At 37.4% G+C, this 25,335-nt stretch overlaps 3 protein-coding genes across 4 annotated transcripts; 2 read left to right on the top strand and 1 right to left on the bottom strand.

The window, feature by feature from the left end:
• Nucleotides 1–4,856: 4,856 nt before the first annotated feature.
• LOC114466110 (tubulin beta chain-like) lies at nucleotides 4,857–5,500 on the bottom strand. The gene has a single exon (XM_028451583.1). It carries the CDS (start codon nucleotides 5,469–5,471, stop codon nucleotides 4,857–4,859), a length of 615 nt encoding a protein of 204 aa, XP_028307384.1. The 5' UTR covers nucleotides 5,472–5,500.
• Nucleotides 5,501–6,436: 936 nt separating this feature from the next.
• Nucleotides 6,437–13,264, top strand: LOC114466109 (ADP-ribosylation factor 4-like). Its single transcript, XM_028451582.1, has 6 exons — nucleotides 6,437–6,628; nucleotides 8,504–8,584; nucleotides 8,674–8,783; nucleotides 10,173–10,244; nucleotides 11,949–12,074; nucleotides 12,152–13,264. Exons 1-6 carry the CDS (start codon nucleotides 6,562–6,564, stop codon nucleotides 12,233–12,235), a joined length of 540 nt encoding a protein of 179 aa, XP_028307383.1. The 5' UTR covers nucleotides 6,437–6,561; the 3' UTR covers nucleotides 12,236–13,264.
• Nucleotides 13,265–13,388: 124 nt separating this feature from the next.
• Nucleotides 13,389–24,544, top strand: LOC114466108 (protein tyrosine phosphatase domain-containing protein 1). 2 transcript variants are annotated; one of them, XM_028451580.1, is made up of 11 exons: nucleotides 13,389–13,871; nucleotides 17,421–17,501; nucleotides 18,553–18,671; nucleotides 18,801–18,938; nucleotides 19,993–20,264; nucleotides 20,991–21,272; nucleotides 22,088–22,276; nucleotides 22,367–22,483; nucleotides 22,571–22,672; nucleotides 23,928–24,011; nucleotides 24,073–24,544. In XM_028451580.1, exons 1-11 carry the CDS (start codon nucleotides 13,843–13,845, stop codon nucleotides 24,343–24,345), a joined length of 1,686 nt encoding a protein of 561 aa, XP_028307381.1. In that variant the 5' UTR covers nucleotides 13,389–13,842; the 3' UTR covers nucleotides 24,346–24,544. The 2 variants fall into 2 exon arrangements, with proteins under 2 accessions (XP_028307381.1, XP_028307380.1); XM_028451579.1 differs by lacking the exon at nucleotides 13,389–13,871 and adding an exon at nucleotides 14,223–17,331.
• The last annotated feature ends 791 nt before the right edge of the window (nucleotides 24,545–25,335 follow it).

Below are 25,335 nucleotides of genomic sequence, written 5' to 3' on the forward strand. Positions count from 1 at the left end.
TGTGATAACTTGCTTACAACAAAGCTTAGATCTGGACGTGTACATGTTGAAAGATATATAAGGCTGCCTACAGCCTCTCTATACATCTTTACATCAGTCATCTTAATAGCATCTTCTGTGTAGCACAGTTTTTGATCATAGGGGGTTTCTCTGGGTTTACAGTTCTGCATATTGAACCGTTTCAGTATTTTGTTGACATATGTTTCTTGTGACATTGTTACACATCCATCAGGCTGAATGAAATCGATACCAAGAAAATGCTCAAGTCTGCCTAGGTCCTTCATCTTAAACCTGACTGAAAGCATCTCCTTCGCTTCCCTCATAGCTTTCTCATTGTTTGCTGCAATAATCAAGTCATCAATCCAGATGATCATGATTGTTTTCTCATTTCCTGTCTCCTTAGTATAAACGCAGTGGTCAGCCGGGTTTTGTCTGAAACCATTTTCAGTCAGATAATCATGCAAAATCTTATTCCAATTTCGGCCAGATTGTTTCAGCCCATACAGAGATTTTTCTAACTTACACACTAGATCTTTCCCTTCTTCATAACCTTCTGGTTGGTTGATGTAGATTTCATGATCAATGGGAGCGTGCAAGTATGCCGTTTTCACATCCATTTGATGGAGTAACAGATTCTCCTGTGCTGCCTTTTGTAACAGCACTCTTACACTTGTTAAGTTGGCTGTTGGGGAGAAGGTTTCACCATAATCGATCCCCATCTTCTGACTGTAACCCTTTGCTACAAACCTTGCTTTGTACTTGTCATTTCCCTCAATGTCACTCTTAACACAATAAACCCACTTACACCCCACTGTTTTCTTGCCCTTTGGCAGAGTAGTTAGGGTAAAAGTGTCATTTTCTCTTAAGGACTGGATTTCCTCATCCATGGCTTTAATCCATTTCTTTGAGTTAACTGACTCAACAGCTTCTTTAAATGTGTGTGGTACCCCACATATTGCTTTGTAGCAGTAATCTATGGTAGTGTTGATCTCATCATTATCAGTGTTAGAGGTAACAAAATCATTCAGTTGACTAGGTTTCCTTCTCTCCCTAGAAGGATATCTCCCACTGACAGATCCTTCATTTTCTACACTCAACTCTTTTTGATAACACTCATCAGATGTGTCACATGGTGGATTTTCGTCTCTTTTTGGTTCTTGAATCTCATCGTTCCTGACAACTTCCTTTGTGGCTCTGTCAGCCGTTGGCTGCTTTTCTCCCTCATAATAATAATTTGTCTCAGCCTCATCTGTCTGTGTTTGCCTTTCTACACCTGCCTTGCTCAAAAATTTAGCAAGCCTATGTTTCTGAACCTTCTCAGTGTTAGGATGATAAACCAAGTAGGCGGGGCTGTTCTTATCATAACCAACAAAAAAATCCTTGGCCACATTTTGAATCAAGCTTTCCCTTATCCTGTTTGTATGTGTAACATACAGATCAAATCTTTGCATTTTTGACAAATCTGGCTTCTTGTCTGTTAACATCTGAAAAGGGGTCTTCCCTGTTTGCTTATTAAGGCATCTGTTTCGTACTATGGCTGTTGTTTGGACAGCATAGTTCCATAGGCATTTAGGTAGCTGACTTCCGATCAACATACACCTGCCCATCTCAAAAAGCATACGCCAGCCTCTCTCTGCCGTACCATTTTGGTGGGGCGAGTATGGGGCTGATGTTTCATGTTTAATGCCATTTTTCCTTAACAGAGTCTGAAATCCCTCACATGTGAATTCTGTGCCATTATCAGATCTAATACATTTCACCTTTCCATATGGGGCAACAGCTGCCAGAAATTTCTCTGTTGCCTGTAGTGCATCACTTTTTGTCTTCAGAAAATATACAAATACTGCATTAGAATAATCATCAGTGAATGACTGCACATATTTGTACCCATCAATTGACTCAGTAGCTACTGGGCCTGCTAAGTCTGTGTGTACCATCTGCAAGACAGCCTTTGCTCTTGTATCAGGGCTTCTGTTTCAGCTTTGTACAAACTTTCCCTGAAAACACACCTCACATTCTTGTTCAGGCCTATCTGTTTTGCCTTTAATCTGCATGCCATTAACCACATTTTGCAACCTTAGTACATCCTCATAATAACAGTGGCCTAATATCTCATGCCATGTTTGTAAATCATGACAGGTGCTACACTTATCATTATCCTCAGCTTCAGTTTGCAAATAATACAACTTACCATGCACATGTATGTTAAAGTTTGTACCGTCCTTATGAGTTAACAAGTCCTGCCCTTGTTTAAAGGTGACTGTTGCTCCTAATGCGGTGGCTGACCTTACTGAGAAAATATCTTGGGGGTACGACGGAATAAACAACGCACCTCTCAGCATTGCTCTACGTCGCTGTCCCGTACTGTCGATCAGGAAGTCCTCTGCAGTCCCTCTCCGTTGAGCGACCCCTTTGCAGAGGGTGCCATTTGCTAACTCCACTCAGTGCGTCTCTGGCTTGATGGTGTCATCGAAGCTCTTAAATTTTGCTACATCATTGATGATGTGCGATGTGGCTCCAGTGTCGACCATCAGGCCCTTCGCCTTGGTGATGCGTGCTGGCTGAATTTTGACGTCTGTATCCTTGATCCTGAAGGCATAATCTGCCGCTGCAGCGCCAGATCCGCTGCCACTCTCATCTGCGATTTTCCTCGCTCCATCCTGTTTGCTTTTGTATCTGCAGGTGCCATCACTGTGCGTGTTGCTCCTGCAATGACTGCATGCTTTTGCTCGGTGCCCCTTTGTTCCACATATAGAGCGACCGTGGTTCAGGTAGTAGTGGGTCGTCTTCTGATCGAGAGGTTGGGGGTTCGATCCCAGTACCTGACTATGTGTCGAAGTGTCCTTGGGCAAGACACTGAACCCTAAGTTGCTCCCAGTGGTCGACTAGCGCCTTGCATGGCAGTCCTGTCCCACTGGTGTGTGAATGTGAGAGTGAATGGGTGAATGAGCTGATATGTAAAGCGCTTTGAGACTGCTTCAGTGTGGTGATAAAGCGCTATATAAAATCAAGTCCATTTACCATATAAAACATACAATGTCCACATTACCATTGTCTCTGCTCTGTGTACTCGACTTAGCGTACTTTCGCCCGGTTCTCACTACGGTATTCATGACATTGTCACTGGATTCAGCCGCAGTTAGCTTATCCGTGTCTTCGAAACTGCGGAGCTCTGTTTTAAACTCAGGGAATGTTATGTTGTCCTTACTGTGCGTGACATGCATTGCAAACGGTTTAAAACTTTCCGGTAGTCCTTTTAAAACCATAGCAACAAGTAGTCCATCGCTTAAAGTCTCACCTACGTTGCGTAGCGCCGTGATGGCGGTCTCTGCCCTGATGATATAATCTGTAACTGTCTCTTCGCTCCGCTTCTGAAGCGATGTCAGGGTGGTGTACAGGTTGATAATGTGGGGCTTCCCCTTCCCAGCATAGTAGTCCCTCAATATCTTCAGTGCTTTTCTTCCATTATCGGGCGCATCTCTCATAATTAAAGAGAGGCGTTTGTCGTCTAAAAGTTGAATCAGCTCGGCGTATGCGTCAGCATTTTTCTTCCCATCTGCTGCTATTTCAGATGCACCGTTTGGTTCTCTCAGAATGGTGTCCTTTAGTCCTATTAAGTGCAAATGTCCAAGCACTTTCGTTTCCCAGAGCTCAGACTTGCTCTCATCTCCGTCGAACACTAGTCGAGGTAATCTGCTTGTTCCTCGTTGATCCATGATGCTATCTAGCCGTTAGCACGCTATCCGTTGCGAATTTCTATCGGTGAAAAATCATGGAAACAAAACTCCTCTTCGAGTTGCTCCTGGGCCCATAACCTGTTGAGCATTGCAGCTTCACCAGCGCTGAACTCGGAGGAAATACATGACGAAGGCAATGTTCTTCTTTAGTCTCTTTGGCATATTTATTTGTCACACACTTGCACTGAACATCCTCAACATCCAAGGCAAAAAAGAGGGAAGAAAAAAAAAAACTTTTGGGCGCGCTCACAAACCCTGAACGTGATGATGCAGCATGCGTCCCTGACCAATAAAAAACTTGCGCCACATAGTGGTGAGAGTTAAACACTTCTTCTCTCTTGGTAACATATAGACAACATGAGTACATAAATGAATATCTCTCAACACACACACACGCACGCACGCACGCGCTCACACACACACACACACACACACACACTCACTCACTAAGATCATGCTACTTCTCTTTCCTTCCTTCTTTCTTTCTCTACTAAGCTTTTACCTTTAAAGTGTATATACATTTATCCTTATAGTTTAGTGAGTGTAGCGCTCTTTTAAATTTATTGTGTTGGTAGGTTTTAACTTGTTTGATTAAAAAATGTTTATACTTTGAGAAGTTGTCTGTGGTTTATGAAAATATTACAATCATAAGGTTTGTTATATGGAGAATAGACAGTCTTGTCAAGAGTTCACATCCCTGGATGACAAGGTATTAATAACTAATTAAGTGATCTGAAACACTTTAACTCGATTTCAGATTGCACCTCTTGACAAATTACTGTAATATTATTAATAATTAATATTATAATTCTTATCACTCCTTGTCCAAGCTAATCCTCCTACATAGGTTGACCTCAGTTGGTTCAAACAGTCGTGTAGTGTGTGGTCCTCAGTAGTTAATAATCTGGTGTTGCAAATTAAAGCAGACAGGACAAATATTGTTGTGCAGATTAAGCTTGACTCTAACAAGTAACCAGTATCTGAATTAGGACTTTGAAGAACAGAAGGATAAACAGAAATAAGTGAGACAATAAACAGAAAGATGAATTTATTTCTGATAAGGCGTGAAAGTAATGATAAGCGATCTCAGCTTCACTCCAGCTCCTCTTCTTCCTCCTCCTATTCATTCTCATCCTCCTCAGCTGTGGCGTCCTGGTACTGCTGGTACTCGGACACCAGGTCATTCATGTTGCTCTCTGCCTCTGTGAACTCCATCTCATCCATGCCCTCACCGGTGTACCAGTGCAGGAAGGCTTTACGACGGTACATGGCAGTGAACTCCTCGGAAATACGCTTGAACAGCTCCTGGACGGCTGTGCTTTTTCCGATGAAGGTGGCCGACATCTTGAGCCCACGTGGTGGGATGTCGCAAACAGCCGTCCTGATGTTGTTGCGGATCCATTCTACAAAGTAGCTGCTATTCTTGTTCTGCACGTTCAGCATCTGCTCGTCCACCTCCTTCATGGACATGTGACCACGAAACAAAAAGGCAGCGGTGAGATAGCGGCCAATGCGAGCGTCGCAGGCGGCCATCATGTTCTTAGCACTGAACATCTGCTGGGTGAGCTTGGGCACAGTGAGGGCGCGGTACTGTTGGCTGCCAAGGCTAGTGAGAGGAGCAAAGCCAGGAATGAAGAAGTGCAGACGAGGGAAAGGGACCATTTTGACGGCCAGTTTGCGGAGGTTGGCGTTGAGCTGGCCAGGGAAGCGAAGGCATGTGGTAACACCGCTCATGGTAGCAGACACCAGATGATTGAGGTCTCCATTACTGGGCGTGGGGAGTTTGAGCGTGCGGAAGCAAATGTCATACAAAGCTTTGTTGTCAATGCAGAAGGTTTTGTCTGTGTTGTCAACCAGTTGATGGACAGATGGACAAAGTTGTGCAAAGACTGCAAACCCTTAATATCTTTATATTCTAACTCGAAAAGTAAAAATCAATAAATGGATGAATATCCAGAACTGTGGATGACGCCATTGTGATGAACTCTGAACCGGAACCAGTCTCCGTGTTTAAAAAAAAAAAAAAAAACATTATGAGATAATGCCCACAGGAAAAAAAAAATTATAATTCGGAAAACGGATTTATAAAAAAATATTAATTCGGAAAACAGAAAAAAAAAAATTATAAAAAATATTAATTCGGAAAACGAATTTAAAAAAACCAAAATTAATTCGGAAAACGGATTTAAAAAAAAAAAAAAAAATTCTGACTACACTGCTCCATTGTATTACGATGAGCTTTATCAATGTGAAAAAAATTATGTAAGTTGTGTATATATATTCAATGTATTCAATGTACAAGTGGGCCATCTAATGTGTAAACCTAAGGTTTTTGTTGTGTGTTTTTGGTTTTCATTATGTTTTTTTTTTTTTCATTTTCACTGTGTTTTTTCCTAAACGGCCTCCCATACCCATATTATAATGCAATGATTTGTCTCAAATGTGTTTTTTGCTTTTGAACTTTTTTTTTTTTTAATTGAAAATATTTATTTTAATTTTGATTGAAGGAAAAGTTTTTGTTTTTTTTTTATTATTGGATTTTTTTTAATTTCATTGAAGTCAACATTGTGTTTTATTTTTTCAATATTTAGAACATTTTTTTTTATTTTTTAATTGAATAATAAAAATACACATCTTGCGCCCACACCGCCGGGCGTTGTCAGCGAGGCTGCTCGTTGTCAATAAAGTTTGATTCAAAGCGGTGACGTGGATTGTTCCACGTTGGCCCGGACGTGTCAGTCTGAGCTCAGCTTCTCTCCGAGCTGTGTGCTTTTCCTCTCTAACACCGTTTTTCACTCTCAAATTACGGACTCTTCGTTCAGCCATGGGCCTCACCCTCTCCTCTATCTTTGACCGACTGTTCAGCAAGAAGCAGATGCGGATTTTAATGGGTAAGTTGGGACTAAAGGAGGCTAATGACAGGTAAAGGGAATGTTAGCAGTAGATAATGGCACGGCACAGCTGATAAAAAGTGTAATTCTGGGCTAAAACGCTTAGAAAAGGCAAAAATAATCTTTGATGTCTTTTATAGTCGTATTAATGTAATTAAATGGCTTTCTCTAGCTTTTTTAGAACCGAGTACACACAGATCCATACTTTGTTTCTTTTATTTTATTTACGAATTTATGGATACAAACCTTTCCTAAAATTAATTTTCTTTATTACACACTCTTACGAAAGTAGATTAAGTAATGAAAGAAAGAAAATACATACGTTTTCCATGACCATCCTGTTGCAATCTTGAGTCACATTATTGGGTAATCATCATCATCATCATCATCATCATCTGTCTTGACGAGGACGGAAGTGGATAATTGTCACCTTGATGTTATCATTTTCGGTCTTTTATTTTGAAGGATAACAAGAATTAACTACCTTTTAGACAGAATTGTCCTTTAATGCAGAAATAGTTTAAACCCTGGTGGTTATTTGGTGTACTGCAGGATGGAAAAAAACTTTGAAAACGGATTATTTTTCTCTAAAATTTAAAAAAGTTTCCAATCCAATCGATCACTATTAATCTAAGTAACCAGTTAATATGGTAAAAATCATGATGCACATATTGAAAGTTAGTGTAACTTCTGCCCGATAATATATGGAGATGCTTTGACCTCTTCCAGAAAATCACAAAGACACGTCATGTTAGGGAACACAGAATGACAATAATGTATGGACGAGAATAAACTTAAATAGATAAATGCATGTACTAGATTAATGTCAGGGAAATTGATTTTGAATACACATCTCAAAAAGATGACTCCCAAAACACAACAAAAACAGACGAAGGACAACAAAATCACATAGAAAACAACAAAAATGAGTCCGAAAGCACACAAAAGAGCAGCATATAAAACCACAACAATCCAAACAACCAAAAAATAAAAAACAAGAACAAACATAACAATAACAAATAGTGCTTTTACTTTGCCATCAGTTTGAGTAGAATTGACTGCATGTTAAAGATTGGAATATTTACACAACATTTCATTTAAAAACCTATGCATAACGTAATTTGAAGGTGTTCAATTAAATTGAAATGTATTCAAATATTTAATTTTGTGAATTTTTCTGAAACATTCACTTGAGGCAAATTTCTTAATCAATCAAACTTTATTTATATCATACTTTTCTTACATGTTCAATTGCTTCACAGAAATATGCTTATGTGATCGACAAAAGTTGTAAATAATAAAAAAGGTTGAGAGACTAATGTGCACAGAAATAATTTGATATAGATAAAAATATAGTGAAGAGAACAATTTTTGAAACATATAAATTCAAAATTTGCATAAAAACATTGAAAATTAAGAACTGTAACAAATACTTTAAAAATCGTAAAGCACTACATTAAAGCCAAACTGAATAAATACGTTTATGGCTTGCGGCAGGCTATTTATTTATATATTTATTTATTTATTTCCCCATTTAAAATATTAAGGCCGGGGAATTTTTATTGTTGTTTTTCTTTGGCCAACATTTTATCTTCCATCAGCAAATACGTACTTTGACGATTATTATAGTTTGTAAAGCATTTAATCATCTCAATTCAGGTCTAAACAAACCTATCAGTAACTGTTCTTTCTGATGGATCAATAAAAATATATTTGAACTTTAAGCAGTTGATAAAGTATCTCCTCCTTTCAGCCACATGTGCTCCAGCTGTGCGTGTGTTGATAAGATGTGTAGAAAAACCAATGTTGCATGTTCATCATGAGCTCCTGCTTGTGTTACTTTGTGTTAATAAATACAATCATTTTTCCTTTCAGTTGGTCTGGACGCTGCAGGAAAAACCACCGTCTTGTACAAACTGAAGCTCGGTGAAATCGTAACGACCATCCCAACTATCGGTAAAGGAGGCCATTCATTTGTTGGTTAGTTTGTTTATTTCAGTTTTACTAAGAGTTGTTTGATTTTTTTTTTTTTCTTTTTCCTAAAGGTTTCAATGTGGAAACAGTAGAGTATAAAAATATCAGTTTTACTGTTTGGGACGTCGGCGGCCAGGACAAGATCCGACCTCTGTGGAGACATTACTTCCAGAACACACAGGTACGGACTCATTTTACCCAAGCAGTGTGTGATGTTTGATTTTTATTCATTTTATTTTATTTGAAACAAACTTTCTGTGCCGTTTGGCTGCCTTGATATTGTTTATTAAAACACTTATTCACTATTAGGATTGAAAATGGGTGGGACATTTCCACGGTAATTTAATTTTGGGAATATTTGATAATATAATGTCTTATGGGATTTATTTATTGGGATTAATCATACATTTTCAATAATTTTGAATAATAAAATATAACATTGCAGCTACGGGGGCAAAAGGTTGAAGGCGATCGTGGTTCAGTGGTAGAGTGGGTCGTCCAGTAACTGAAGGGTTGGGGGTTTGAATCCCGCTCTATCTGAATCATTGTCGTTTTGCCCTTGAGCAAGGCACTTTACCCACATTGCCTTGCATGAATGTTGGTGATGCGAAATGGCAGCCACGCTTCTGTCAGTTGGCCCCAGGGCAGCTGTGGCCACATTGTAGCTTACCACCACCGGTGTGACTGTGTGATTGAATAATGGTTTCTGTAATGTGCTTTGAGCCTCTTCGAAAAAATGTGCTGTATAAATCTAAGCCATTATTATTAAACATTTTCAAATTTGAGAACTTTCAGGGAAATGTTCAAAATTGAAGGTCTGTCCTTAACATGGACCACTTATTTAAAAATTACACACAATTTGTGGTTAATTTCAAATAATTGCCATTAATAGTTTATATATCTATATTCTAGAACTTAGTGTTACTAAAGCCTCTGTTTTTTGCTGAACTGCCACTAGGGGAGAAATTCAATTGATTGTGGGCGGGGCTCCTGGAGCAGTTAATACACGCCTAGTCTATACTATAAAATCTCTAAAGAACAATCTATGCTATGCTAACTAGCTACTCATTACTCACTATAGCTCTTTATTCACTATTCTCTCAGTCCATCCTACTCCCACGTGTGATAGCTTTTATAGGAGGGGGCGGGGCTAACAGTCACAGAATCTAGTTCTCAGCCAATGGCAAAATTCAATTGTAATTGCCTGGTTTCATCCCATAGGGGGTAGTCACTCTGACATTTTACACTAAATACAACTAATGGAAATAGTTTGACTAAAATGTTGAGAGTTGGACCAGAATCAATCAACAGCACTACTTCCTACACAATATAATTGTTTTCAGCAGAAAAAAGTGTTTTTTGGGTTTAGTTACTCTTTAAGTTCCCATGGAAATGTACTGGAAATATTCTGCCTCTTTGCAACACTTTTCACAATATAACCAGTGCATTTTTTTTTGTTGATTTTCTTTTTTTCAGATATTTTCTCATACTCCAAAAAGTATTTATAGTAACTTGTTTGATTTTTTTTAATTTGACTTGTATTTTTGTGCATTTCTCTACTTTCCTCCAGGGTCTCATCTTTGTTGTTGACAGTAACGACCGAGAACGAATTAACGAAGCTGCAGACGAGCTCTCAAAGATGGTAATGCATTTACACCAGTGGACACGTCTGCCATGTCTTAACCTAACTTTAGATGTACAGAAACATGTTTGAATCCAAAGCATGCGATCACTAACGTACACGGTTTTAGATGTTTAAAAGTTACCTTAATGCAGTGCTTCTCAAAGTGTGTGGTGACAATACAGATCAAGTAAAATACATTGTTATGATGTATAGAAACATCTCACTAACTCAAAAGTCAAATGTCTTACATGACAAAGTTATGACAAACACATTGGTATCAAACACATGCACTTAAAATGTTTGTGTAGCCACTAAAAATGTGTAAAAAAAAAAATACGTGAACACACTCAAATGATGTTAAAAGTTACATTGATTAAAATAGATTAATTTGTATTTGCATATTTTCTTAACAGCAAAGTGTTCTTTTTTTTGTTCTTTTTTCCATCAAATAGTGATAGCCATCTATCACACAGCATAACGTGGATGGCTGTTCATCATAGGAATGGGATCCACACAAGGTTCCTGCTGCTTAACAGAAGGTTTTCCTTGCCGCCATGATGAATTCATGTTGGGTGTGGGATACATATGTATGTGTATATACGTATATATGCATATGTGTGTATCCATAAAATGAAGAGTCCGTCCTTAAGACTGCTCTACTGTAAAGTGCCTTGAGATACCATTGGTTATGATTTGGCGCTATACAAATAAAAGATTGATTGATTGATTGATCTAGTGGTCAAGAGGAAATACTGATTATTTTTCAACACTAAACGCACTAAGAAAGTAATAATAATGAGAATCCTAAAAACGTTGCAGAAATAAAGAATTATGAAGTTATTAGACTATTAGATATGTGGCTGCTGAAAAAATCTGACATGGAACTAAAGTGCAAAAATAATGATTTACGTTGGCATGTTAAAAAACATTTAAAAAATAATTTCCTTTTTTTGTTTTCTTAGGCTTTCTGTCACAGATTGCAAATAATGTCTTGTTATTTCCAGTATTTTTGACTTCTCCACTTTTACATTTTTTTTTTATGCAGGCAATTAGTTTATGCTACTTGCATTCTGAAACGTGATGTTACTCGTTCCCTTATAGTTCATTTCATACGTGCACTGAATTTCCTGGTGTTTTCTTAAGCTTTTTTGGTGCAAACAATGTTTTATTTCCTGTAATTTTGAAAAGAATATCTGTAGCACCAGTTTTTGACTTGACTCGTTATTGATTAGGGGTGTTTCAGGCGGATATCGGTCTGATATCCGCTTGAAAACGAATATTGGATATCGGTCTCATATTTCCGAATTTCTGATTTTTTTTTTTTTTTTTTAAATTCTTCTTATTAATTTTTTATTTATTTTATTCAATTATAGAATACTCTAGATATTATGTTGAAGGTTAAAATTAGTGTAACCAATTGGTTAATAATAAATGGGTCAATTTCTTTTCATTCCTACTGTTGCTGACTATTGTTTTATATTTAAGTAACATCACTTAATCAAGCCTTTTCTAACATTCCACACTACAAATACGTATTTTTTTTTTACATTAAAGAAAAAATAAAAATAAAAGTATGTATGATTCTTGCTGATATTGGATCAATATTGATATCGGCCGCTACGCAAGGCTGCAATATCGATATCATATCAGAAATGAATAAATCGTATCGGGACATCCCTATTATTGATCTGAGATGCTGAAGGTGTGTTTCTGTGTTTGTAGTTGTTAGAGGATGAGTTGAAAGACGCCATTCTGCTGGTGTTTGCAAACAAACAGGACCTCCCCAACGCTCTGGCAGTTGGTGAACTAACAGACAAACTTGGCCTAAACACCCTCCGAAACAAAAAGGTGAATCATTGCAGGGATGAATTGAATCACATGCTGCGTTTTCTTATTTGTGACGCATTTTCTTTTCCGTCGTGCAGTGGCACATCCAGTCGACCTGCGCCACACAGGGCACTGGCCTCTACGAAGGACTGGACTGGCTTTCCCAAGAGCTTTCCCAATGACTTCTGATGGATTGTCTGATCAGAAGAGAGACTGAATGAAACCACACGTTTGACTCCACAAAAAACGTTTAAGCCTCCAGCACTAAATGTCGTTCACGCTCAGGCTGATGGACTTTAATCCACCTTAAAGGAGAACTCCCTACAAGTCCTTTCCTTCTTCATTTCTTTCATATTGGTTCTGATGTTTCTCTTTGTGTTCTTTATCCTTTTGCGTGGTAACAAGTTATGATTACACGAGAAATCCATCAGTTTTATAACAACGCTGAACATAGTTATAGATTTTCTTTGCTCCTGTCAACAGCCTGGACAATAATCATTTGTTTTTATTTACTCAAAGCTTTTCCTGAGTTTAGTTTTGGATGAAGTTAGTTTTTTTTGTGTCCCATTTCTTAGGTTTTTCTGACTGGTCGGTCACAGTGGAGGATGGCAGATTAGCACCATGCAACATTTCAGTTGTTAGCATTGATTTAAAAAAAAAAAGGAACACTGCCTTCTGGTACCAATCTATCGTCCTTTTCTCTCATTTCCCACAATGCTTTGCTGCAGACTTTGGTTTTGCAAGAACAAAAAAATATCGCAATTGGTTTTCCTCCTGTGCTGGGGCTCAGTAGAATTCAGACGACTTTTCTCCAACATGACTTTGGTTTTTGAACATCTGTAAATGGCTTCTTTTCATCAACGGAAAAAAAATATGAAGTAACCATCTTTGGTTTTTATATTCCCTTGGGTTTTATATTTTTCAATGAAGGAAGGGAAGTGTCCTTTTTGATGTTGAAAGGTCAGAGTCATTGCAACATGTTAAAGGAAGGATGTGTTGAGTAGGTCTTTAGTTGTTCTCTGGCGGTGCAATGTGCTGTTTGTTTGTTTTTTGTTGAAGGTTAACTGTGTTTATATTCCTGAAATTTCAAAATTTTTGAACACAAATCTGCTTTTGATTTATTTTGAATTACATTCCTATTTGTGCTTTCCTTTGACAAAATATTGTTTTAATCTTCTAAAATATAATAAATAAAAACATTCTGAATACTATTTGAAGCCTGTGTTTAAAAACCACTTAATGTTTACTACTGTTTATACTCAAAGAAGTCCAAAAAATTTTTCCAAATTTTTATTTTTTAGGGGATCTAAAGTCTGATGTATGATTAAAAAATTCTGACCTGAAGGAAAATCTAAGCAAGCGCAGGGAAAACATGAAAATCCACATCCAAAAATTCCAGGTTGCATTTAGTTCAACAATTCTCTCTTATTAGACAAATACTGCTTTTTATTAGAAAAAATCCAAACCTGTAAAACATTTTGAAGTCTTAAAGGTGCAGTCTGCAACTCTTATAAAAGTGACTTTTTGTCATATTTGCTAAAGCTGTCACTATATAAGGACAGCTTTACATGAAACTAGTAGTTTGTGTGAAATAAACAGGCTCATTGAGTCCCCCCTGCAGCCTTTGGCAGATTGCCAGAATGCACGGCCGAGCAAAAAGAGCCAATTACAGCCAGGATTGTGTTTGATGGGCTGTCTGACCACTGTTGTCCCCAGGCCCCGCCCCTTTCCTGGAGCTAGAACATTGTTCTTTTTTTTTTTTACAGTGTATGGTCTGGAGGATTAGAAGATGGAATTGGTGATTTTTCTGCTAGAAAGGTAATTACTGCTGCTTGATTTACATTATGTTTGATTTGTAATTGTTACACTAGAAATCTATAGTGCATGTGTTGTTCATGTGCACGCAGCTGCCTCTGTGTGGCTGTTGTAAGTGACACCGAGTTGTTGCTGCTGAGGTGTGTGCACATAGAGAGAGAGAAAAGCACTGCATTCATATGCTTTTAACAGAGCATTTTATATTACTGTGATGTTGCTGTCGGACTAATGTTAGCTTGTTAGCTTCTCTGAGGGAGGGACTTTGGAAAGTTTGGAGGCAGGGCAAGAGAGTAGCGGGGAGGGAGGGATCTGAGAATTGCGGACTGCACCTTTAATAGGCAGAAAAATTAAATGTTTGAAATAATACCTCTTGTGTATTGAATGTAGGGATGCACGATATTGGCTTTTGCACTGACATCCAATATAAAATTAATTAACACACATACCTAATTGCATTTAGTTTCTGTAGTGGAATGTATGTTCAGAATTATTACTCTATCATGTATGCAGACATGGGGCGAAGCTAAAAAAAAAAAAAATGTAACATTTGTTACAGTATTTGTTCCTTGTGAAAAATACTTCAACTTTCATTATGTATAATATGTCACATTTATTCATGATTGTTTTTAACCAATGACGGTACATGCAGTCCATCCCACTTAAAACTGTTACTACAAGATCCGAACATTCTTTGTCAGATATCAATGAAGGAAATAATCAAACCATTTGGAAATGGTTAAATTCAGTGACTAATTTTACTTTGAGATTGTTGAGTGTCTCTTACTTTACCTCTGATTTACAAACACTCCTGCAGTCTGCTCCACACACACGATGGCAGCACTTAGTCACGCCCATTTGTGCTGCATGCCTACAGCTCAGCCAAAGCCAGTTGGCTTTCCATTGGTTTAGAAAGCACACAATAAATTAACACACGGATGCCTGTACAATACTGTGCTGCATACTGTTGTACAGTGAGACGTAGGCCTACAGTTGAAACAAGGAAACTGGGAATTACCTTTTATAACCTTCCTTTTTATTTTAATCAAATATTCTGTATTACAGTTTTTTTTTCCAATTGCTAAAACACAATTTTGCAAACTAGTGCGGTTTTATCTATATACTTAACACAATTCACAAAACCACACACCCAAACTGCAAAATACCTCCTATAGCCTGCAAAATGAAGCCCTGCAATCAAAACTGCATATAGCATTGTCAAAATCCAAGTTTTGCACACGTCATGCATATTACCAGATGTTTGTCTAACCAACTACACACTGTTGGGCATACTGTAAAGCACTCTTATCTTTAGTATGCTTGCCATTATACTAAAATAGTTCAACTTGTAGAAAATTCTCAAATTGTTCACATGCACAGAAATATTTGCAGATACACACATGCTGTTGAAACATTTTATTTTTCCACAAACAGGACAGTGCAACATATGCACATCAGATATATTTACACTGGAATGAACAAAAATATGCTCACAAAAGACAAACAAACCAGTAAACTGAAAAAGAAAATTTCGGAAAAAAAATATAGGCGACAAAAATAATTAGGCAGAATTTTGCCGTACAGCTGGGTCTGGTCATAACGCCTCGTCCACATCACAGGCAATATCTTCCCTTGCCAGATATCAAGGGAAGAAGAGCCTTGAGGGCCTTATCCATTCCTGAATCGCATCCACATCAATTTCATCACATCTCTTCCATAACCTGCACTAAAGGAATGCGCACATAGGGTTGCCGGTCATATATTTTCCACCGCCATGCCGAAAATATCTCTTCTATAGGGTTCAGAAATGGTGAGTATGGTGGGAGGTATTACACAAGAAACGGTGGGTGGTCACTCAGCAAACCAAGTTTGGACTGTGGCTGCACGATGAAAGCTCATGTTGTCTCATACTACAACGTGCCGGTTTATTTGATGGTCTGCATCATTCATATGCTCTGGTGGTATGAGAATGTTGTGGAGTCTGTCCAGAAATGTGTGAATATGGGCTGTATTAAAATTAAAAATTAAATTTAAAAAAAAAAAAAGTGAAATTAAAAAAATGTGTTGTATGGTCCAAGGTTGGCATGACGGTGGAGGACACCATGCGTTTTAGAGATGGCAGCGCACATTGTGATGTTTCCACCACATTGGCCAGGAACATCTATAATGGCTCTGTGGTCAATGTTTCTTCCCCTTCTTCTGGTCTTTGCTAGGTTGAAGCCAGCCTGATCTATGAAGATGAACTCGTGGGATTGCATGAGCATCCATTCCCAGTACTCCCTGAAAACAAAAAACAAAAAGTCAATATGATATCAGTACACTGGAAAACATGCTGTGTGTGGTGTACTGCAGTCAATATTGTACTTACATCCACATATGCACGTCTGAGCTCTTTGTTTCTTTGAGAGTTTCTCTCAAAAGGCAACTCATAAAGTTGTTTCAGTCTGACTTGGTTTCGCTTGAGAATGCGAGCCAATGTGGACAGGCTGACTTGTTGAGTATGGTGTTGTCTTCGATAATGTGGCTTTGAATTTCACGTAATCTGATTTCATTATTTTCTAAAACCAAGTTTAAGTGAACATTTGGTAGCTTCCTCCACCATGGTTGCATCTCAGTCCTTTAGAAAGACAAAAAAAAAAAATATATATATATATATATTTTTTTTTTAAGGTAATCCAATACTGGAGAAATATGCTCTCTCCTTTTGTTCCAGTTAGTATTCTAGCTGCAGCATTCTGAACTAACTGGAGACTTTTAAGTAAGTTATTGGGACATCCTGAAAGTAGAGAGTTAAAATAATCTAGTCTAGATGTAACAAATGCATGGATTAGTTTTTCAGCATTTTCAGTACCCATGCATACAGCCTGTCTATAGCTAACGTTACGTATAAGCATTATTTAAGTGGCTCGTGTGTGTGAGGGTCTGTTCTAATGTGTTTATGACAGATAATCAGGATTAGTGGATCAGGGTCATCACCTAAATGTTTTAGTGTGAGCTATCAATAGTGTGTGTGGAGATATGGACACATCTTCAGCACACTTTAACTGATAGTTCACTTGGTTGTTTTTTTTCGTTTTCTAAAAAGTCATTGAATGGAATTTAATTCTATAGCACATTAAAAAGGTGAGTTCTTTGTTTTGAATTTTCTACATTGTGTTCCTTTTGTTCTAGTGTATTTCATGTTATTTAGATTCTGTTGATTGTTCCACAAATCTTTTCATTTTTACTTGTTGAGTTATGAAAAAAAGGAACGTGTTTCGACTTCACCTGCCAGAAAGATGCCGACCTTTGCCCCACACTTACCAGCACCCAGACCTTCGTATTCCCAGGCCAGGGAAAACCTGGTGAGAGCCATTCCATCCAAACTCTTGTGTCTCCTGGCCTGTGGAGGAAAAGACTGTCGCTATGAGGGACCGAATTGCTGGAAATTAAACCAACAAGTTATCAGAGGGCTGTTCTCCTCCTGGTGGGACTTCATGACATTAGTCTGTGCTCTAAGAGTTGCACTGATAATTATATTGCTATTATGTAAATTCAATTCATGCTTATCCCCAGGGTGACAGATGACATCATTGCAATGACACGGCCGTCTAACTTTCTGATTCAGAAATGTAACATCATTAATCAGTTTCAAAGGTAACGGATCAATATTTTCTGACTGTATTTATCTAAAGGGTGAGAAGTTGCAGAGAAGTTTCTTATGAAGGTAGATTTGTGTCTTCAATGAAAAATATTTTCAATCCAACAAAAAATGCTTGAATGCAATTTGACAACCCAAATAATTACATTGAAGCAGTTTTTTTCTTAGTTTTTTTTATTAAAGGTTCTTTGTTAGTTTTTTTTTTAAAAAAAAAAAAATATTGCAAAATTCTTCTTTTTTGTTGTTGTTGATTGAATATTTTTGGGGATTGAATGATAAAAACACAAATGTCCTATAATCTGTCCCAAATTTTAAAAAAAGGTCACTTCAATCAAAAAACTTCAATAGATTTAAATAAAATGAAAATATGCATAAAATTAGAAAATCCAATTGAATTTTTGGGTGCCACATATTTGTTTGCATTTGAACATTTTTTTCCTTTTTTTTTAATTGAAGTGAAGTTTTATTTTGTTTCGATCAAAGAACTTTTTTAATCAAAGTGTTTAATTGCACATTTTTTGGGAGTTTCAAACTTGTTTGTCTTTGATTAAAAATGTTTAAATTGAAGCATATTTTATTGATTGAATAATATAAAGTCACAAATCAACCTTCATAGTAAGTAAGTAACGTGCATATACATTTAGGTTTATCAGACACAACTTCTATAGTCTGACACACTTCTATTCTAACCATCATTAGAATAATTAATATTTTGCATTTTGACTGGACATGTTTGATAAAAGCTACTTTTATTATGACACATTATATAAATATCCACATGGAATTAATACATTAAACTTACTTTTAATGTGAATCCCAACTGGATGTATTCCAAAAATAAACATATTTGTGCAATATAGTTAAAACTATTTAACTTCAGCAATGAAAAGAGTGTGAAATTTATTTTTTTAATTTTCTCCCAAACAATAGTGCATAGCTTATCAAAACTGATGTGTAACAATAGTATGCTACATTTTATTGCAAAAATGTTTCCTTAATTATGACACAATTCTAATTGTCAATTTTTGTTTGACTTTTTTTCTTTAGGTTAAATGTCAGGTCAATCATAAACATGCAGCTCCCTGGGGAACATGCTCACTGTGGACCTCCTCTAGACCCTGAGAGTGGCTTCACCTATTCTCCACAGATCTTCATGGAAAACGACAGTGAGAATAATCATCCTCAACATCTACTGATCAGCAAGTCAAACTTACTGTAGCTGTGTTACTTTACAGACAAATGGTTTTGCTTCACTTACGCACTTTAAGTCATACCAGCGCTCATCTCTCTTTCAGTTTACTTCTACAACTTTGGGATGCCAGATTTTGGAGTGTCCTCTATTGGTAGTTTTATAAATGCTGTGAAGGTTTTAGCTTTTGCCGTAACAGAAGGAAAAGTTGCTGTGCACTGCCACGCCGGCCTGGGCAGGACAGGTAAAATATGATTTCTGAAAGACTTTAAAGGGATCTTCCACTGTTTTTTTTAAAAAATATGGCCTAAAATCTTTGAAATGTACTTATTAGAAGATTTATGCTGAGCAAAACACATTATTTTGCACCACATTCGTTTTTCTTAACTTTTATAAATGGGACTACTTTACAGTTTAAGAGCCTGTGTTCCTCCATCTTGAAATCATGTGATTGAAGATGTCACACGGCCTCACAGTCAGTAAACATCTCATTGTTTTCTATTGGAGGGAAGCATTCAGCCTGATTTTTAGATCATTTAACAGCTTTTTCGGTCAAAATGACAAACCAGGAAAAGTTGAAGATAAATACAGTAGTAGCCCCAAAAAAATCTGTGACCGCAGTTCCAACTCTGCTGTTTGGTTGTAGACAATGAAGCAGAGAAGAAGAGCTCTCCTAAGGGACCTTTATTCTCCCTTAAACAGTGCGCTGATACCATCTGGTAGGCAAAGTCAGTGAGTTGAAAAATCACAAACCCTCAGGGAAAAAGTCTCTTTTGGGTGAGAGTCCTTCAAAAGTCCATGATTACTTGCAAATTCTACCTCCAGAGCATGTCAGCGGACTGTTTAAGAGAGAATAAAGGTCTCTTAGGAGAGCTCTTCTTCTCTGCTTAATTGTTTATACTACGAAAACAAATTCGCAACTTTTACCCCCTGCGGTCGCAGATTTCTTTCGGGTCACAACTGTTTATCTTGGCAGTGGCTATCCGTACCGTTGCCGTATCAGTATGCCAACATTCTATTCAAACGCAGCGCCCCTATTTGGCCAGTTTAGGTCACGTGATAGGTCAGTCATTGGTCAGTTTAGGTCATGTGACTAAGACTAAACCTTACCCCTAAGTTTAACTCTAACCCTAACCCTAAAAATTGTTGCAATACAGTATTGGGTTATAACCTAACCCTAACCCTAAGATGCTACTATTACGTACATTTTAAAGATTTTAGGCCACATTTCTGAAAACAGGGGAGGATCCCAGCTTCAACTTCTGTGTTTAAAAAGTGATTGTGTCTTTGTTGTACAGGTGTCCTGATCGCCTGTTATCTGATCTACACGCTACGCCTCAGCCCCAGTGAGGCCATCCACTTTGTGCGTATCAAGCGGCCTTGCTCCATCCAAACAAGAGCACAGATAAGCCAGGTGTTTGCATTCGCCCGTCTGCTGGGTGCACAGCTGGTACAGTATCCAGATGATAACCTGCGGCACGGAGCCCCGTTCACCCTGCAGCACTACCTCAACCGCCAAGCACTGCTGCTGCATGGCCAAGAGGCGCGCAGACTCAGGCACACGCCAAAGGTCACACCCTCATGAGCACAAAAAGACTCCAAAAACACAAAATGACAACAAAATGAGAGAAAAACACACAAAAATTAATCCAAAAACACTAAACAACAAAAACATACAAAATAAGAGAGAAAAAAAAAAAAACTACAACAAAAATACACATATTGACCACTAAAACACATAAAATAACCAAAAAATACCAAGTATCACTTCAAAAATACACACAAATATACAAAATGAGAAAAAATACACAAAATGACTACTAAAACACACAAAAAATGAGAAAAAAAACACAAAAGGACAACAAAAATGTACAAGTTGACCACTAAAACACACAAAATACCCAAAAAATACACACAATCAGTCCAAAAACACGCACAGCTATACACTACATGACAAAAAAATACACTACAAAAAATACAACAAAAATACACAATTTGTTTCCAAAAACACACACAAAAAAAGAAATATATTACTCCAAAAACACACACAAAACACCTTCAAGACCATAAAAAAATCCCTGTATTAACCCTCAAATCAGTCTTTTTTCTAAATGCTGACATGAACGATGATGTCACCCTCGGTTTAAATAATCCAAGTTATTCTGGCAATTAAAGCACTGTGCTGTGTGGTCTTTAGCTTGATACTTTTGTCCATGTGGGTGTAGGTGGTGTATTGGATGTTTTTTTCGTCCATGTTTAGTTGGTGTATTATGTTCTTTTGTCCATGTGGGTGTAGGTGGTGTACCTCCTGTGTCTGCGACTCTCCTGCCTGGCTTTAGGTCTCTCCTCACCTCCAGAGATCTACCAAGAGCTGGAGAGAAGGTCTGCTCTCAGGACTCTTAGTGGGACTGTGAGGGAGACATTGATGGCCCAACATTACGTGGCTTTGCTGAGTGAAGGTCATAAGGACTCGGGGTCAATGTCGTCCTGGGAAGAGTTACACGTGAGGAAAGGAGACGTGCTGGTGTTCAGACGAAGCTACAGTGACTCATACCTCAGTAAAGTCACACAGGACGAGGTAAGATCATATCATATGATCAATTATAATCACGTCATTTATTGTTAACTACAATTATGACATCATTATAATGGTAATTGTAATTGAAAAAATATGCTGCTGTTGTAATCATGAGTGAATTGAAATTGAATTCTGATAATTGACTTTGTAATTGTCTAAATTACAATTTAATTCAAGGCAAACCTTGGGAACCATGTTAACGTTCTATGGCTTACTTATACATAGCTAACAATTATTAAAATATGTTTCATATCAAGTTTACCTGGCATTTTGTGAGAATGATCTAGAATATCATTTTATCATAAAATTATTTTATAAATCAATGAATAAATAAATCTAGGGTATACTGACAGAAAAAAGGCTTAGACGCCGACACAAAAAATATTAATACCAACATTTTCATGAATAAAGAAGCCAAACAAAGTAACAGAGATGAGAAACAAACTAAATGATAGATAATGTTTTTTCTTGTATTTTTCCGCTGATTTAAAACATTGGTCAAAACTGACCCATTATCATAAGAGATGCTAACAGAAAGCTAACACATGAGGGAGGTTAAGTTTAATGAGCTTACTTTTTTTAAAGGCTCAGTAAATGTAATAAAATTTTAGTAATTGAGAATTTAATTGTAATTTGTTTTTAGGGGGAAAAATAATTGTAATTTTAATTCTAATTGGACATGGATAATTGAAGATGTAATTGTAATTCAAACATGTAATTGACCACAACCCTGAGTGTATGATCCTCAAAGTTGATTGAATCCTTAGTTTATCTTCTCTTACGTTGCATGGTCGTTGGTGTCGTCTGTCCTTCAGGAGTTGGAGCTGGGAGATCTCAGTCCTTTCAATGGTGTACTGTTGTCAGAGCAGCAGAAAACCACCAGACAGGATTCCAACAAACTTAATAACCCGGATTCCAGCATGAGAGTCAGCAGCAGCAGCTCTACAAAGAGATTCAAGGGATCTGCGATCAACGTTCTTCACAAATGCAGCTCCAGCACAAAGGTGTGTGTGTGTGTGAGGAGAAGAATTAAAAAAAATTCAGACAACTTTGTTAAAAATGCTTAGAAATGTGTCGTCATCCACTGAAATAAGGTTTGCAGAATTCAACCAAACCAAGGCAGAAGCTCAGCGGCTCGTGCTGTGGCCAAAGCGATGGGTGAACAGGGTTCACCTGGAGAAACGGTGACACAGAGGTCGGCTTTGCTGCAGGTGGAAACAATTACACATGCATCCATCTGTTGATAAAAAACAACCTGTTTTACAGATGAAAAATGTTTTTTCTTTTATGTACTGAAGGGGGAACTGAACAGCAGCGACTGTGGCTGGGCTCTGCTGGTCACAGAGTCTGACCCTGACGTCCTCTGCTGTCTGTTGTGGACCTGGTTGGAGAATTTAAAGGTTATTGCATGTTAGGAGATCAGCTTTTAAAAAAACGTGTTTAAAAAAATACACAGAATGACAGACAAATACACAAAAGGACAACACAAATACACAGAAATGACTCCAAAAACATAAAACATGACAGAAATACACAGATTAGTTTTACCCTACTGATGATGTGTTGTTGCAATAATAATCGTGCATATAAATTGACTCCTATGACACCCAAAACAACAAAGAAATACACAAATTTTTCGAAAAATACTTAAAGCTGCTATCCGGAGTTTCTGAGAGAACATCTTGATGTCCCGCACTCAACAGCTCTACTTCCTCCCCTGCCTCTGCCAATCTACCAGAAGTTACACCTCTACATTTGTGCACGCGCATTGCAAAACATAACAAACATAACTACAAAAACTAGACATTTATTGTTAGAGTTCCATAATTTTTGATTAAAACATGTTTATTACCTGTCTATGAGAAATGTCACCAAATCCTGGTTCGTTCGGAATCCTTTGAAAAGCAGCTCTGAGATAAATTCTGTTGCGCTCACAAAGACGTTTATCCACAAGCTTTGTACCCGGACTTTTCTTTTCTTTTTTAGTAGAAGCTTTATATGTTGGCAATCGTGGAATGGGTAACTGGAGTTTTGGAGCGCTCCTCCATCACATTATGCTGCTCAGTGATACTTGCTGCTCACTTTGATTGACAGTGGCCCGCTCCAGGAAGTCGAAGCCTATTGGCATTTGTATAGAGGTCTTAGGATGAAGGTGGGACTTATGTATATGAATGACCATCGGCAGTAGACAATAGACTAGTGGTATTTTTTTGCATTTCAAAAGAATTATAAATAAACATAGATTTCTCAGATACTCTGGATATCAGCTTTAAAAGGATTTTAAAAATACACAAAAATGACTCCAAAAACAAAAAGTTTAAAAAAATGAGAAAAATACACAAAATTACTCCAAAAACACAGAAAACAAAAAATACAGAAGATGAGGGAAAATACACAAAATGACAAAAATTACTCCAAAAGCACACAAAACACATAAAATGAGAGAATAATATATATGACTTCAAAAACACAAATATCATAGACCTTAAATATACCCTGTATTATTGATTATATCAGTTCTAAATGCTGACATGAATAGTTTAGATAATCAGTTTTTTTTTAGCAATTGCTCTGATAAAAGTTGCCCATCTCTTTTCTAAATGAATGACAAACCAGAGTATTCTCCTCTTTTCTTTGATCTACGTCATCCTCCAGGAGCCTGTTTTGAGTGTTGAAGATATAGAAAAGATGAGAGTCGGAGTCTTTGCCAAAAAACCCAGCATCTCTGTGCTGAAAAAGGTAAAGAAACAAGATAAAAACATGTCATGTCTTGATAAAAAAGATGAAACCTCTCTCCCAGGCACAGAGACACACCATCAATTGTCTGCTGAGCTGTGTGAGCACAGTGAGTCGTCTGTGTCCACACAGAGAGGATGCACTGCTCCAACGCCTCACACACTCACTCACAAAGGAACGACGGTGTGACGGCTGTGGTGATGCTTCCATACTGGGCTTTCATAAGGAAACGGAAGGCCTCACATTTGTGATGAAAGTCCTAAAGGCCAGTTTAAGGGAAACCTTTAACAACAGTAGACGGTTACCAAGAGCTTGCAGCACTAATGACATCTGTTAGAAATTAAGAAAAGACAAAAAAAAAAATCACATTGTTTTTAGTTGTATGATTTGTTTTGTTATTAAATGAAGCATTGTATTTTCCGTAGTAGTGTATGTTGTACTATAAAACAGGCATGGGCAACTGGCAGCCCGGGCACACACAAAATGACAGAGAGATGTATATAAGGACACCAAAAATCCAAACAATTACTCCAAAAACACACAAGACAACTATAAAAACACATAAAAATAACATTAAAGAAATATGCAAAACAACAACAAAAATACATAGTGTCACTCAAATCACATAAAACAACAACCACAATACACAGAATGACACAAAAATATCAGAAACAACAAAAATACACAAAACGACTCAAATCACACAAAACAAAAAGAAACATACACACTACTCCTAAAATATACAAAACAACCACATAAATATAATATACAACACACAAATATAGAAAATTACAACAAAAACACAAACACAAATCATTTGTTGTTTTCTGATGACTCCAAAAGACAATAAAAACACACACAAAAAGGAGTCAATGGGCCTACGCTACGAAGCTAGATAATTATATCTTGGAATAATTTCCGTTAGCGGGCATCACCTAACCAAACATTCCCTGTCAGAGAGAAGCAGTCCTACAAAGCACGATTACAACACGCTGAGTTAAGCGTGTTGATTTCAGTCTGGTTAACTGGCGCGCTCTAGTGACGGAGGTGGATATTACAGCATCAAACCAATCACACACGGAGGAAGAATAAGAACGTCACAATTAAGGAATAATTCTTAAAAATATGAAGAATTAAAATCCATAATTCAGACCAAAAACCACTCTGGTACTGTAGTAAAAGCAAGCAGAAAGTAATTAATGCAGGAATTGATGAGTGTTAAAGGGGACATATCATGCTAATCCACTTTTTTAGCCCTTAAATGCATTTTGTTGTTTATTTAGAGTGTTTAGAAGTACAGAAATGTTCAAATTAGTCTCTTCAGGTG

Source organism: Gouania willdenowi, chromosome 6 (assembly GCF_900634775.1).
Source record: "Gouania willdenowi chromosome 6, fGouWil2.1, whole genome shotgun sequence".
Classification (NCBI taxonomy): Eukaryota; Metazoa; Chordata; class Actinopteri; order Blenniiformes; family Gobiesocidae; genus Gouania; species Gouania willdenowi.